The sequence below is a fragment of the Ovis aries genome, chromosome 24 (genome assembly GCF_016772045.2).
Source record: "Ovis aries strain OAR_USU_Benz2616 breed Rambouillet chromosome 24, ARS-UI_Ramb_v3.0, whole genome shotgun sequence".
Classification (NCBI taxonomy): Eukaryota; Metazoa; Chordata; class Mammalia; order Artiodactyla; family Bovidae; genus Ovis; species Ovis aries.
In genome coordinates, this window is record NC_056077.1 from 3,273,833 (window position 1) to 3,289,883 (window position 16,051).

General features: G+C 45.9%; 2 protein-coding genes across 6 annotated transcripts in view; one reads left to right on the forward strand and one right to left on the reverse strand.

Moving 5' to 3' along the window:
* Positions 1-5,214, forward strand: part of ZNF263 (zinc finger protein 263) — a 29,648-nt gene extending 24,434 nt beyond the window's left edge. For 3 of the 5 annotated variants that reach the window (XM_060405918.1, XM_060405919.1, XM_012104024.4), the window contains 5 exons: positions 110-290; positions 733-806; positions 1,073-1,199; positions 2,630-2,746; positions 3,230-5,214. In XM_060405918.1, the coding sequence (XP_060261901.1) occupies positions 110-290; positions 733-806; positions 1,073-1,199; positions 2,630-2,746; positions 3,230-4,401 (1,671 nt within the window). In that variant the 3' untranslated portion in view covers positions 4,402-5,214. The remainder of the gene's footprint in view (positions 1-109; positions 291-732; positions 807-1,072; positions 1,200-2,629; positions 2,747-3,229) is intronic. The other 2 variants (XM_012104025.4, XM_042240143.2) reach the window with 2 other exon arrangements.
* Positions 5,215-10,333: 5,119 nt separating this feature from the next.
* Positions 10,334-16,002, reverse strand: TIGD7 (tigger transposable element derived 7). Its single transcript, XM_042240144.2, is given in 3 exon segments — positions 10,334-10,713; positions 10,716-13,541; positions 15,550-16,002. Coding segments are annotated over 2 exon segments (1,644 nt in total). The 5' UTR covers positions 12,127-13,541; positions 15,550-16,002; the 3' UTR covers positions 10,334-10,480.
* Between the last annotated feature and the right edge of the window lie 49 nt (positions 16,003-16,051).

Genomic DNA, 16,051 nt, shown 5'->3' on the forward strand with positions numbered 1-16,051 from the left:
AAGGGTTTGCCAGTGGTTCTCTGTTGAAGGCTTGCCCTCAGAATTCTGTATTAATGTCCCTTCCTTTTGGGCCCTGTTGTGATGATGAGTGATGTGGGTTGGTTCCCAGGTCACAAACCGTGGGCGGGGAACAGAAGTGCTTTTGGAGGAGCCTTTGCCTCTGGAAACAGCACAAGAGTCACCGAGCTTCAAGCTGGAGCCCATGGAGACTGAGCGAAGCCCTGGCCGCAGGCTGCAGGAGCTGCTAGGCCCTGGCCCCAAAAGGGACCCTCAGACTGTAAAGGAGAGGGGTGAGGAACAGTTATCTGGGCAAGTGGGAGGGAGGAGGGGCTTTGGGGTTGCCCCTGACACTGGCAGGATGCAGCCTCACTGCCAGGGAGGGAGTGTTTCTAACCTGAGGGTCCCCAGATAAGAGTAACAGAGCTAGAAGTGATTTGGATTCCACTAGGGGTGGGTAAAGGGAGGGGGATCTCTTAGGAAGTCTTTTTGTATGCAGAAGAGAGACTTTCAGAGCTCAGTGAATGAGGCTTGAATGCTTGGGCCAGCAGGAAAGACTGCTGGTACTCTGTTGTTTTGGATGCCGCTGTATTATCCCTCCGTTGCCTTCTGTTCAGTGTTGGGTTCTCCTAGCAGAGTCTGGGTGTCAGGGCACAGTGGACACTGTGTTGTGATAATCCTTGGGTTGCCAAGATTTAAGAATGCCATTCTCATCATCATTTCTGTCACCTTCAGCATTATCTGCTCCCTGGCTTTCTCTCTTTCCTCCCGAAGGAAACATGGAAGACAAGGAGCTGACTGGGCCCCAGGTGATGTGGAAGTTCTCATTGTCTCCCCTCAGTTGTTCTTGTGGGAGTGGGGTCCTTTTGCCACTTAGAGAGGATCCTTACCACCTCACCACATGTACCTCCCCTCCTTCTTTGTTTGTCTCCTCCACACTTCACTTGTAGGCCTAACACCCTTCTTCCCCATGAAATGACTCCTTGGCACCCCTGGGTTTTGCCCTTTAACCTGTGACTCTGCTTGAATTGTTCTTGGTGCCTTAGGGCCTAAAGGTGATCTTGTGCTATTTCAGTTGCCTGAGAGCTTAGAGGACGTGGCTATGTACATCTCCCAGGAGGAGTGGGGGCGTCAGCATCCTAGTAAGAGGGCCCTCTCCCGGGACACGGTGCAGGAGAGTTATGAGAATGTGGACTCACTGGGTAAGGACTTCTTTTCCAAGGATGAAGACTGAGCCATTTCTGACCAGGGTCCTGTCCCTTAGCCACTTGTCTCCTGTGTGTTAAGTTCTGAGTTTGGCCAGGAGACCTGCTTTTGCCTAAAGTCCCTTGGACTAAGATCAGTTAAATATTTGTCAAGTGCCACAGTTGGCACACTTAAGGGCCCCAGCTGTCAGAGATGAGGGCAGGGAGTCTGAGCTATGATGAACTTACCAGGGCAGAACAAGTCAAATCCAGTGATGCTCACCACCACCCCCATCCCCACTTCCCATGCATCACCCATAGAATACTGTGGGGCTCCAAGTTCCTGATGCCTTGAAATTTTAAAATGCCTATTCTTCCAACCTCACTTATGTTTTCTGTGCTCCATTAGTATTTCTGGGCTCTTCCCCAGAAACACAGGTTTCGGGGCACTGGCATCAACATTCTAGCTTAGTGACTGTCCCAGTCCTTGAACATTGAGGAAGGGGGAAAGCTTTGTAGAAATTTGGAAATGATATATATTCAAAATGAGTGTAACTAATTTAAACATAAATTAAGGTGCGTCTTCATGTTGAACTATTATGCAGAGATAAAAAATGAGGTCTGTAAAACAGGGCCCAAAACTGATTGTTGGATTAAGTGGAGAGTGTGTGGGCACTGAATAATTCCTTCATCTTTTCTGCATGTGTAGAAATTCTCATGATAAAAACTTGAAGAAATCTTGAAAAAAAAAAAAAAAAAAAACAGGACTGTGTATGTTACCATTGTAGCTATCTTGATGCATACCTGGTAGAAAAGAAGTTTGGTTGCCTGCACAGGGGCCTTCTCCAGGGTCTCTGTCATTGTGCTGTGGCTTGGCATCCTAAGTTGAGCACAGTTCTTTCAGTGAGTGCTAAATAAGAAGAGTTCAGATCACGAGTTCTTGGGACTAACCTTTTTAAAAGTCCATGTTTGATGGAGTTGGAGTGAGCATAACACAGGATGGCTCTTTTGGGTTTTAATCTCAGAGTCCCAAGTCCTTTTCTGATTGTCCATCATATTACGTTTTTTCCTTCTGGAATTGTCCCAACTTAGTTTCATAAGGGTCAAGGCTGTTTCACAGTATTAAACTTTGATTCCTCAAGAAACTGACCACTCTGACCATGTGCATTTGAGTGTTGTTTTAAATACAAAAGTTTTACATTGTCATTGCAAAAAGTCCCAACTACCACACAAGTGTACAAAGAAAAAAGCCATAGTCTCCCTCATCTAATTTCTTTCTCTGGAGGTAACAGTGGGAATAGTTTAGTGTATGTTCTAAGTAATTGCTGTCAGACTTACTGCACCTTCTGTATCCATCCACTGAAGGCAGGGAGCAAGACTATCTTTGTTTCTCTTGTCTGGTTGAGGAAAGTGGTGACATAGAAATCCTTTTCTTTCATTGTGGTCAGAGTCTCAGGTTCCCAGTCAGGAGGCCCTGAGCACCCAGGTGGAACATGGAGGAAAGCCCTGGCACCCCAGTGTCCAGACTTGCAAGGAGGGTCTGAGCTCCAGGACTCCGGCTCCAGGTAAGAAAAGCAGCTGAGCAGCCTGCCCAGCTAGTCTCCAGCTGTTGGGAATAAGGTATTTGAGGGTCTTGGTGTAAGGCTAGCCTGTCCCCACTGCCCACTTCATCCCAGTGATAGCAGGCGAGGTTCCCAGGGTGCAGAGTGTAAAAAGGCATTCATTCCTGGGTTCACTTGGCCACTTTTGTCCCAGTCTTGCTCCATCCCACACTTTTCCCAAAGGACAGAAGCCAGGGGCTCAGTTGGAGAGGCAGGTCAGGGCCCCCACAAGGGAGTTCAAGGCAGGTTTGAGCTTTCATTCCTGAGTGATGTCCCCACGCCTCATATGGCTGCCTGTCTAGAGTGAGTTACCAAAATGGGGAAGATGGGAAACTGAGGAAGGGCGAGGCCTTCTGGACTTTTGACCTACAGGCAATATCATGCATGGGATTTCCTTTTCTCCTGCATAGACATAACATGGGGGTTTGATTTCTCTTGCTCTTCCAGGGGAAGAGAAATTTGAGAACCAGGAAGAGTGTGCTCAGTCTGTTTCCCCTGAGAGCATCCACCGTCAGGCGCTGCTGCCTGGCCAGGCCAGAGGGGAGGTACCCTGGAGTCCTGAGCAGGGAAGGCCTCGGGACAGGGCAGAAAAGCTTTGGGAGCCTCCCACAGAGGATCGAATGGAGCAGTCCTTAGTGGGGGCCACAAGTTGCAAAAAACTGGGACGACCGACAGAACTGCAGCCGAAGAAGCTCCACTTATGTCCTTTGTGTGGCAAAAATTTCTCTAACAACTCGAACCTGATTAGGCATCAGAGAATACATGCAGCAGAAAGACTGTGCATGGGTGTGGAGTGTGCTGAAATCTTTGGTGGGAATCCACACTTTTTATCACTACACAGAGCACACCTGGGAGAGGAAGCCCATAAGTGCCTCGAGTGTGGAAAAAGCTTCAGTCAGAATACCCACCTGACTCGCCACCAGCGAACCCACACAGGTGAGAAGCCCTATCAGTGTAATGTGTGTGGAAAGAGCTTCTCTTGCAACTCCAACCTCCACAGGCACCAGAGAACGCACACAGGCGAAAAGCCCTACAAGTGCCCTGAGTGCGGGGAGATCTTCGCTCACAGTTCCAACCTCCTCAGGCACCAGAGAATTCACACGGGAGAGAGACCTTATAAGTGTGCCGAGTGTGGGAAAAGTTTCTCTCGCAGTTCACACCTTGTTATTCACGAAAGAACTCATGAGAAAGAGAGGCTGTACCCCTTCTCTGAGTGTGGGGAAGCAGTGAGGGACAGCACGTTCTGTCTTACAAATCCTGGGACCCACCCCAAAGCAGAGAAGAAACTCTTCCAGTGTTTGACTTGTGGGAAAAGCTTCCGGCAGGGCATGCACCTCACCAGACACCAGAGAACACACACAGGAGAGAAACCATATAAATGTAACCTGTGTGGGGAAAACTTTTCTCATAGATCCAACTTAATCAGGCACCAGAGAATTCACACGGGAGAGAAACCCTATACCTGTCACGAATGTGGGGACAGTTTCTCTCACAGCTCCAATCGGATTCGTCATCTGAGAACCCACACGGGAGAGAAACCTTATAAATGTTCTGAATGTGGAGAAAGCTTTTCCCGGAGTTCACGCCTTATGAGTCATCAGAGAACTCACACTGGATAGAAACGATGGGATTTCTTTTGGGCCCAGATAAGGTGGCCTGTTCAGAGGGACGTGTTATTCAGAGTTCATATTCCTTACCCATCGAGTAATTACCCTGCCCCCGCAGGGCAGGGTCCTTCTGAGGGAAGTACAGAAGCAGCAAAGGATTAGCATAAAACTGAAAAGGAATTCTGTTGGAATTAGTGAGAATAGCAAGTCTTTGAGGCTACCCACTCAGGGTGGAATTCTCTGTGAAGTACTTCCTGTCCCAGGACATTATCCCCCTCGGCATATTTAGCCAGCTTGTGACATGGGTGCCTTATTCTGTCCTGTGTCCATCCCAACAACTTTGGGAATCCACGGACTTACTGCTTCCTCACTTGGAACATTCATCAGGAATATTTGGGCTCCTGAGGCCCTTGAGAGCAAAGAAGAGTGATCAGGTCTCCTGGGAAAGCAGGAGACACCAAGATACTGGTGGTGAGTTGCAGCTCTTCTGAAAGCCTGGCTGGGAAGCTCATAGGCAGTCCCTGGCACCCATGGTCAATGGCCTGACCATATTGGTCATTGGCAGGTCCTCACCTCAAACAAAAAGGAACAAGAGACCTAAGGGAAATAGTAAGACAGAATTTGCAGGTCTGCCCGGAAATAGGCAGAGGAAACTATATAAGTCTGAATTAGTTTACCCTTTGCAGAGATCAAGTCTTCAGAAGGTTCACGGAAGATGGGTTCCCTGGGAGACTTTGAAAACATGGATCCTGGGGAATTAGGAATCATGCCCACCCTTGTTGAAAATGTGGTTGGATGTTAATAAATATCTTCAGGAAACATGAACGTGTGACTCATCATTGAGGGCCTTTGTCTTGTCTGCCATGTTGATCTATCTTTGTCCACTTTGGGAGGAGGACCTGCTTTCTCTTTGTGGTCTTAACTTGTTGCTAAGGAAGGTTCTGAAAAAGGTGACGACAGGCGGAGGGAGGGAGGGTGGGTGTGGCCCTGGCTGGCTCCAGGCTGAGGTGGCTATATGGAAACAAGGGTCAAGCCCAGTGGCTGCTTCGGGTGATGTCATAAAGGTGTCCTTTAAATTTGTGTGTGTGTTTTCCTTCTCTAGTGTACAGCAGTGAACATGCCTTTTGATTGTTTAGAATGTCTGCTTTCTTGGCAAAGTAAAGATCTGGCTCTTCAAAAACAAGTTATTTTGGTCTAGGAAATGGTTGCCAGGAAAAAATGGTCCTGGTATGACTGAGTTATTGCCCATGAGTGGAGACAGACTTTGGAGAAGGCAATGGCAACCCACTCCAGTACTCTTGCCTGGAAAATCCCATGGGCACAGTCCATGTGGTCGCTAAGATTTGGACACGACTGAGCAACTTCACTTCCGCTCTTCACTTTCATGCATTGGAGAAGGAAATGGCAACCCACTCCAGTGTTCTTGCCTGGAGAATCCCAGGAACGGCAGAGCCTGGTGGGCTGCCGTCTGTGGGGCTGCACAGAGTCAGACACGACTGAAGTGACTTAGCAGCTGCAGCAGCAGCAGGAGAGAGACTTGAGGGAGAGGGCAAAATTATTAGGGAAAAGCATTACATTTTACAATGGGGAATCAGGAATAGGAATTCAGGAGTGTGTTTCTGTGGAAAAGAGGATACCAGAAAAATTCTAAGAGTGGGAAATGCCGATGCCAGGAAAACATTGCAGGTTTTGACCCTGGAGGAAGATACCAAATTAGCTGTTCTTCAGGAGGAAAAGATGAAATATTCCATTGGCAACAGACTATTAAATATAGCACTATTAAGTGAGGGAGGTACCCCTGCATGCTCCTCACCCTTTCTTATATCTGTCTTTCATTTCTTTCCCCTTGAGAGCAGTGGTAGTGTGGGGCTTGGGCGCCGGGGGAGGGAGGTGAGGATTTGAAAGAGATTCATATGGGATGGAAGGTTGTGGGAGCAGGTCAGGCTGCTGTGGCTGTCAATGCCATGAAATGGGTGGCTGGTATAAAGTTGATGTTACTAAGCACTCTGGTTAAGATGGTAACTTACGTGGGTTGTGAACCTCATAAAAATGGAAAGCACTCCTTTAAAACCCCACTTACCCCTGAAGCCCCATAATATCACCCATATAGATCTCATGATGTGCTCTAACTGGCATTGCTCCTACTTGGGAGTACTACAGTCAGAGCAAGAGGCCCCTCATGTGTTCACTCCTGGCACAAGAAGGCTTTCCAAGAGGAGACTTCACCGAGTCCGCAGTCCAGCTCCCCTTCTAACAAACTTAGCATGCAGAGCATGAGATGGTGTCACAAAGTATTGCATGTAAGACACTTAGCACAGAGCCTGGTATATAAAATACTCATCTATTTGTGCTACTTGTGGACATATAAAACTGGGAAATTGCTTTTCTTCTAAGTACCTGGAACTGAGATCAATGTAAGACCAAGCTGGAGAATTCCCTGACGGTCCAGTGGTTAGGACTCAGTGCTTTCACTGCAGTGGCCCAGGTTCAAACCTTGATTGGGGAACTAAGATCCTGCAAGCCACTCGGGTGCAGCTTGTGGGAAAAAAAGACCACGCTGGCAGGAATATTCAGGTGGTAGTCTACTGTTACAGGCAGGATTGATGACTTTGTAGTCGTATTTTGTTTTTTCTTGAAGTCATATTTGAAAAAGCAGGTCAGAGGTCCTTACAGTAGGGTTCCATGAAGGCGTTGCAAGGGAAGGTTAAGTATATATACTTTTACGTTACTCCTACTTTTACCCCACTAGTCTTCTTGGGAAAGAAACCAGAAGAGATCCCAGCTGGCTTTTTTCTCAAAAAGAAACTAACACTGGGGGTAATAAAGACCCCTGCCCTCACAGTCCAGATGGGTACAAAGGAGGCCTGGGAGATGTGGACTAACCCTGAGCAACAGCCTCATACCCTTGTAGCAAAAGTAGTGCCTGAAGTCAGCAGAAAGGCTCCTGGTACCATGCATAAGCAATGTGAAAAAGCCTGGCACAGGCCATCTAGAAGCATCAGGTGTGACAATGGGGATAAAGCCCCATAACACCAGAGACCGGACAGAGTGATAAAACAGCACTAAGTTGTTTAGTTTTTATTTCCAGGAAGAGCCATCAGCAATCACTGAGTTTTTACTCCATTTATGAAAGAACCTATCTTCCCTGGTGGCTCAGACGGTAAATCGTCTGCCTACAATGCAGGAGATCTAGGTTCAATCCCTGGGTCAGGAAGATCTCCTGGAGCAGTAAATGGCAACCCACTCCAGTATTCTTGCCTGGAAAATCCCATGGATGGAAGAGCCTGGTAGGCTACTGTCCATGGGGTCGCAAAGAGTCGAACTCGACTGAGCTACTTCACTTTCACTTTATGAAAGAACACGTTTCAGTGCAGTTAGGAGACAGAATGGTCCAGGGAAATTCAACGACAAAATGGTTAATGAAAAATGACTCAGGCCTACCCCCACCCGTCCACAACATCTCTGACAAACAAGTGAATGCCCTTAATTCATCACTAAAACACTTTGAGCATCCCAGAAACTTCTGTGTTAAGAAACCAAAACTGGTGGCTCACCAGGATCCAAACCTGCTTCAGGGAGATGGTGAGATTTCCCCAGGTGGAAAGGATGAGAAGAGAAAATTCTAAGTTTCTGAAATGTGGGCAATGGTAACCCACTCCAGTATTTATGCCTGGAAAGTTCCAGGGACAGAAGGTGTTGAGCCTGGCGGGTTACATCCATGGAGTCTCACAGAGTCGACGCGACTGTGCACGCTGCACACACCGTACGCATGCACGCCAGGGTGTGTTTAGGACCTAAAGAGGAAACTGTCTTTGCCTCTCCATCCCAACTTCCCCTCTAGGTAGGAAAACGTTCTAAATCCTGGGTGTGGTTCCCCATCAGAGGGTGAAGCTTCTCTTGAGGCTGTTTCCCAGTCTCTTGGGAGGGGGTCCAGGTTAAGTCTGGGAACCGTGCCACAGCCACTGGAACAAGAGCGAGGAGCCTGGGTTTCTCTGAGGACCTCGCGTCTTCAAGATTCCTAGAAGCCAAAACGTCAGTCCTTTCTCAGGTTTAGGCAAAAAAACGAGGCTGCAGGTCCCACAGCTTAGCTTCTGGCGGCATCTGGGAGCGGGCGCAGCGCGCCTAGGACCACCTGAGCCTCACCAGCATGGTCCCTTCGAGGATGGCTCCCAAGCCGGCCGCAGAGGAGCAAGAACAGCGGGGTGTGTGTTGGGGGGAGGTGCTAGACGGCCGCGTCCCAGCAAACCTTTCCCCCTCCTCGAGGGCCTGGGGCCGCCTTGCGCAGCCAGCCCGCACCTGCCACACTCCGCGCGCGGGCCCCCCAGGTCCTTGCCGGGCCGCGCCCCTTCTCAGGCCCGGCCGCCGCGGACCTCGCCCAGTCTTCGGCTCTGACTCCTGGCCCAAGGCCGGGAAGGCCGAGCAGCACAGTTTTCCTCTTCTTCCACCGCGAGCAGTTACTGGCGGAGCGACTACACTCTCCGAAGCTTCCTCGTCCGCAGGTACGCGCGCTAACCCGCAGTCCGACCCTCTCTCGTGGGCCAGCAGGAGGCGAGCTGGTACCGGTGGGCAGGTCTCGGGCGGGGAAGGGTGGGCCTAGGGGCCCACGGCTCACTGGGAGCACCTCTTCAATTTTGTTTTAGTTCGCTGTCTCTGGCCACAGGATGGGGAACTGATAGGAGAGGAGACCAAGAAGACAGCTGCAGAGTGTGATGCAACCTGGACTAGGAAAGGGGCAGTAAGGAGGGAGAAGTGGAGACGAGGTCAGACCTTCAGGATGCAGAGCCTACAGGACTTCACGTGGGTCCCGGCCGAACTCTTCAACTCTTCGGATGACCTCCAGGGCATTGAAAATCTGTCCCTGGTTTGTCTTTGCTCCTGTCTCCACTAGTCGCCCCTACCGCAACCATCCAGGGACCTCGATGCTTCCCAGGGACATACATTCTGACACCACAGAGCCTGTGCTCACTTCCCCTTTGCCTAGACTGCCTTTTCCCCTGCTTCCCCCACACTTTAAAGGCCAGCTCAGAAGTCACACTTGCCCATTCCCTATTGTCCAAGCACTCATAAAGCCCTCTGTGAACTCATTTTGGCTCTCACATACCCAACTGTGGTTTGTTCCTATTCCTAAATACCCAGCACAACAACATGAAATTTGCACAATCAATGAATATTGTTTTTTCGCGGGGGGAGTGGGGGTTGCTATTCGCAGGATTTGTGGGGTCTCAAATGCCGACCAGGGATTGAACCTTGGTTGTAGCAGTGAAAGTCTGGAATGCTAACCACTAGGCCACCACGGAACTCCCTCAATGAATACTTTTGAAAAGGGTATGACTGCAGGTCATATATTCTGAGACTTTATGAACACTGGGGTGAAAATGGATGTTAATGCAATGAACTTGAGAGCTATCCAGTATGCTCATCTGACATTCCCCCTCAACTTCTTCCACCATCCATTCTACCCTAGGGATTGAAAGATATCTCAACAAATGCTAATTTGTAAATAACAAAAATGTTAATAAAATATAAAACTGTATTTACAATGTAACTTACCTATTTTAAAGATACATGTAATATACCAAAGTGTAATATACCAATGAGAGTCCATCATTAGTCAATAATATTTGAGTGCTTTTATCTTTTTTATGTTATCTTTTAGAATTGGCATGTTACTTCCACAATAAGAGAAAAACAAACACTAAGTAGGTGGTAACCCATTTACAGGAGCAGTGCGTCATACCATCAAATTGAAGGGTCTGTCCTTACCTTCTTAAATAACTAGTCAGCATAAATATAGCTGCTTTGTTATATGCTATGAATAGATTTAGATTTTAATGCTTTCCCCACATCCATTCCACCCATAATCTGGGACAGTAATTCCTTATTAAAGCGTCTGCTTTAAGTAGAAATGGATTAAATAATGTATTTATACATAAAAAACCCCAAATTTATTCCTTTCAAATTGTTTATTTTATAAACAATATAAATGGGCATTGCTATGCAAAGTGAGGTCAGTTGATAAAAACAATGACAATCCACAACAGGTCTAGTTCATGTATCATCACAAAACTGCAGAAATCTTTAAACACAACATCTAATTATTACAACCAGAAGTTGAAGGAATACTGAAGGAATACTTAATATTATGAGGCCTCGGTTTCAAAAAGCTACCAGTTCTAGAATGGATTCTATTCTGGAACTGTTTCTTGATTATTTCTTGTTGCATCTCTTTCAGTGTAAAATGGAACCTTTGAAACTCAGGTGTGACATCGACAAAGTCAAGTAGGTAGTCCAAACTCTTTCCTACAGCAGATAACTTAAATTCATCGCCTCCTCTTCAGCTCCTTTTTGAACAACTTTCTTTGTAATTCCACCTTTTGCTTCTGGGGGGCTATCCTTTTCTTCTTCACCCACATTGAACCATACCCTATTGTCATCCAGCTTGGTTTCCAACTCCCTCCATTTCTCAAGAATTTCTCTATAATCCCCATCTTCTAAGCCTTGAAGATCATATTCATGTTCCTTTTTGTAAAGAAGATTTTCCCATGCATTTGCTATCGTTATTTGCTTTACTTCATCCCAACTCTTTGCCCAGTTAAAAACTGCTCTTTTTAGGTTGTAGACTTTAATCTTGGAAACTACTTTTTCTCTTTTTTCTTGTTCATCATCACTTTCTTCAAAAATTACAAGACTTTCCTCAAGTTGCTTCCACCTGTAAAGTCGTTTGCAGCTCAAGATCACGCCTTGATTCATTGGTTGAATTAAGGTTGAAGTGTTATGGGGAAAGAACATGCATTTTATTCGACCATCCTCACTGGTTAGTAATTCAGTAGAAGGGTGAACTGAAGAACTATCCAGAAGTAACAAGGCCCTGACATCCTCCTCTTGGAATCTTAGAACATTAAGTTGGAAGTGCCTGACCTCAGGAACAAAGTTTTGAAAAAACCATTCTGAAAACAATTCTCTGGTGAACCAAACATCTTTACTAGGTTTGTATATCACAGGTAATGTATATGTGTCCTCTTTTACACTTTTGGGCAGCTTTGATTTTCCAATAATGATTGACTTCAACTTATGAGTACCATCTGCGTTTGCACATAAAAGAGCAGACAATTGTTCTTTGTTTATTTTCCTCCCTGGCAGGCAAATATCTTTTCTGCTTGCCTGAGTATTTTCTGGCATTGACTTCCAAAAGAGGTCAGTCTCATCCCCACTGTACAGCTGAGCAAGACACAACTTCTCTTCTTTGATAAGCATGGACAGTTTTTGTCGAAATGACTCAACATTTTCCGAAGCTGAACTTAGGACTTGTTCCGCACATACTTTTCGGTTCCCAATTGCATGCCTATTTCGAAACCTAAAAAGCCAACCAGTGCTAGCTTTGAAGTCTGTTCGCCCAAAACACTGTGCGAATCTCTCGGCAGCAGCCTGAAGCTCCACACCTCTCACAGGGACACCAGCAGAGCATTTCTGTTGGTACCACATGTAGACAGCGTTGTCCACGTCGCCATATTTGGCTCCAGTTGTTCTCTTTCTCTTCTCAGCCCCTACTAATGGCACATCCTGCTTCAGTACAAAGTCCAAAATCAATTTCTTGTTCTTTTTAATGTCATAAAATGTTGACTTACTGATTCCAAATTCATCCATTACAGTTTTAAGAGATCTTCCAGCTTCAATCCTACTTAGAACCTTCATTTTCTCCTCCAAATTCAGTGTTGTATATTTCCCTCTCTTATTCATACTGAATTTGGTTTCAAACAATCAATAGGGGTAAAAAGAAAGACACCTTACTTAATTAGAAAAAAAATGAAAAAAAAAAAACCCATCCCTTCCAAAAACTAGCACAAACTCCCAGAAGGCACAGGCATTTATGCTTAAGGGTACACATATCCCTAAAAGGGATAAAGGCTCATGTAGTGCTGGTCTAGAGGTAAAGGTCTGAACTCGGAGTTATCACTGCTAACGTCCTGTCTAGCTGTTGCTACTGCAAGACATGGATGATCAATCTTCAGAACCCTGCTTCTGAATGCTGCTGCTTCTCTTCCTCTCTCTTTACAGTAGCACCCGTCACGATTAACAGGAATACCTGCATACTCTTCCTAACTGAATATAGGAAAAGACACAAAAGGAAGAAAAAAGGTGAGGTGTGCTCACAAGAACAGACTTGATAAATAAGTAAGATAAATCTCAATAAAAAGTAGTGCTTCAGAAGGGAGTATGAAAGCCTGAAAGGCAAGGACAGAATAATATTGTGTAACAGATGCAGTGTGGCTTCTCTCCTGAAACAAGCTGATTTTCCTCACTGCCAGAAAGGAAAGCAGTAATCATATTGCTCTACCTGTAGTGTTCACTGGGCAGCAGTCCGTCCACCTGGATAAAGACTAAGCCACCCTGACACTGAGATGTCTGGAGAGTTGGAATTCAGGAATGGTAGTATAGAATCTTTAGGCGAAGAAGAAAGTTAATAGGTTCTGTTGTCCATATGAATGAAATCCAACATTTACTGCATTCAATACAGCATTCCCAAAGACTAAGCTTTAACTTGAGTGTTTCTTATGTTTACCAAAGTAATCTGTTAAGTTTATAAATAATGTGTGCTATTGGCACTTTTCCACTCTCAGATATTCTTCCTTGTATACATTTTGTGTATTTTCAAGTGTTATTTATAACTAAAATTCTTCCATATTTGGGATATTGTCAAGTTTCAGCATCATGGCAGTTCTTAGAGATGAGCCCAAAAGTTTTATAAAAATTTTACAATAGTAAAAAATTTAAAAGATTTGTCCTTGAGATTGTTTTCCTAAATTTACATTGAGTGTTCAGTCACAAATTTTCTCCATTTGAGATTTTATTTGATTTCTCTTCAGCATAGATTTTACTTAATTTGACCCAAGACTCAGTTTTTCCACAGCTTGAAGAAATTTAAACGGTTTTTCTACTGATGATTCGTATCTCTGTTTCCCATAAATCCTTTCTGTTGGCAAACTCTTCTATAGCTCTGCACCCTCAAATATTCAAGTCCTCCTGGTGTTGCCCAAAGCCATTCATTCCATGTCTTTAGAAATGTCCTACTCTAGGTTAATTTCATGGTTCTCCTTCCAGATACACAACCTCATGGGAAGTAACAAAACTGCCACTTTTATCCATTCCAGGTGCTATGAAGAAAGAAAAGTATGTCAGAGAAATGAGAAAAATGATTGGTATTTCAGTTATTTTTCTTCTCTTTTAGGGCAAAGCCTGACTGACCTTCATTCATTTCTTGACTACACAGGATTCTCAAAAGCCTCTCACCTAGAAGAACCCAGACCACTAGTTTTCCTCTAACATTTGTTGCAAGAAATGTCAACTGCTTTACAGAGTACTAAGAGGCTCAAGAAAGAATAAAAAATGAATAGGGTGTGAAGCCAATGACAGGCTAAGCTCAAGCAACCTTCTAAAAAAAGGCAGCTCTAACTAAGGCGATTACTATTAACCAAAAAAGGAGAGTGTTTGTTAGCCAACAACACCACCATTAAACTCAGCCAAAACATTCAGCCTGGTATGGCAGTTGTATGATGTCTCAGAATAAACTGCATGCTTTCATTGCTTTCCAGCTGTACATTCATCGTTTCTCAAACTGTGCCCAGGCAGAGAAAGGTGAAATCAAAAGGGAAGATTTTCAGGGGACTTTAGTGGGTTCCTCAGCAAGAATAAGGAACTGTGGCCCTTATCCTTAACATTCAAACAACAGTCATCAGGGGCCCTCATTCACAATTCAGTATTTTGTGCTTTCTTTCCTTTTCTTCTTTTCAGAGGGTCTCTTTTTCCACTTTCTTCTCCCTGTATTCAGTAACCAGCTCCCTACCCATGTTATGACTCAGGCCTGCCAGTGACACTCAGGGGCACAGCTGGCAGAATTCCATTTATTCAGTTTAACAAATTCCAATTTTACGTTCTGCTTGGTCCAGATGATGAGGATCTCAATGCTCTGAGTTACATGTGGCAGACTTATTGCCCAGTGGTTCTGAGAAACTGGAAACAGCAACTACTTTGAAGAGACTAAGTCACAACTTGAAGTTCTAAGGAAATGAACCAGCTTTGAAACATATTCAAGTGACTTAGACAGATACTTTTTTTTTGGCCATGTTGCATAGTTTGTGGGATCTTAGTTCCCCAACCAGGGACTGAACCCATGCCCTCAACAGTGGACACAAGGAGCCCTAACCACTGGACCACCAGGAAATTGCCAGCAGATACTATTATCACCTCTGTTTAATCCTTTTCTCTCACTCAAAAAGAATCAAGATCTATGCCTTGAAGTGTAACACCAGTGTACCTAAAAGCAAAAGGAGCATAATGACCTGGTAATGGTCTCTTATTTTTGTTCCCACCTTAAACTTAGCTCCAGATGAGCTGCCCTGGAAAGGACCTCCCTCAAAAACCCTCAAATGATACTCTTTATTACTTTATTTTATTAAATGCAATCTCTTCACTTCCATTCCAGGCTTTTACTCTAAATATACCCCAATTACACTGAGTAAAAAAAAAGAAAAGAAACAACTAAAGATTTTCTCACATGCTCATCTCTGCAGCTTTCAAGACTGCTCTTACCTTTCCCCCTGCCTGGAATATGGCCCCACTCTCTGCTGCAGGGCAAATCCCTCAAGGACTTCTGTAACTTTTTCCTACCCCCAAATCAACCTTCCTTGGAACTCCCACAGCGTTCAGCTTATGTGTTACTCTTTCCAACCTGTGTTACCGATATTTGTGAAATTGCCTCAGTCCTTTTCCCAGATTTCTTGAATCAAAGGCACCGTCCTACCGATTCTGTAACACTGGCTACACGGGGTAAACTTGACTAGACTAGGCTGATACTATGAAAACACTGACAGTTGAAAGCGGACAACCTGAGATACTCAGATTCCTATAAATATGACTCAGTAAATATTTATGGAATGCCTACATTACCCAGGAAACTCTATAAGACATAAATAAAGAAGGTTGCCATCCTCCGGGGAGTGCGCTGTGGTGGAAAAAAAACATAAGACAGGAAAAAGGACCCTAAATTCCATTGGAACACCCCCATTGGTGAATTACCTGACCTTGAACAAGTCACTCTTTAGCTCTCAATTCTCTGTCAAGGAGCTCTACGAAAGGAACACTACTGCACAAGGATAAACCTACCTCACAAGAAAAAACAGAATTGTGTGAGCACGCAGGCCCTGAAACGGGTACACATCCCCCAGGGGCCGTTGATCCTGACCGGGACAAAACGGGCTTGTACTGGCGGAGACGCCACGAGCCCCTGGACCGCAGCTCCGACACGGCGCGCTAAGCCGCGGGAAGGTCGCGGGCCCCACGCGCGGAAGGGGACCCTCAAAGACGGACCCGGGTCACTAGGCTCCGCCGGCAGCCCGAACGCGACACAGGGACGACCTGGACGCACGGGCCTCACAGAGCCGGGACGAGAGACAGCGACACCCGAGCGTCAAGTCGCGCGCTGGGCCTTCTAGGCTGGACGGACTTGGAGACTCGGCGGTCAGTAACCCTTTCTTGCTGCCAAGGCTGAAGTCTGAGCCGAAGGAGATAGCCCAGCAGCGCCTGGAACCGCAGCGTTAGCGCCCCAAGCGGGGCTACGAGGGCCCCTCCCCGGAAGGGCGTCACTTCTACTTCCGGTTGGAGTGCT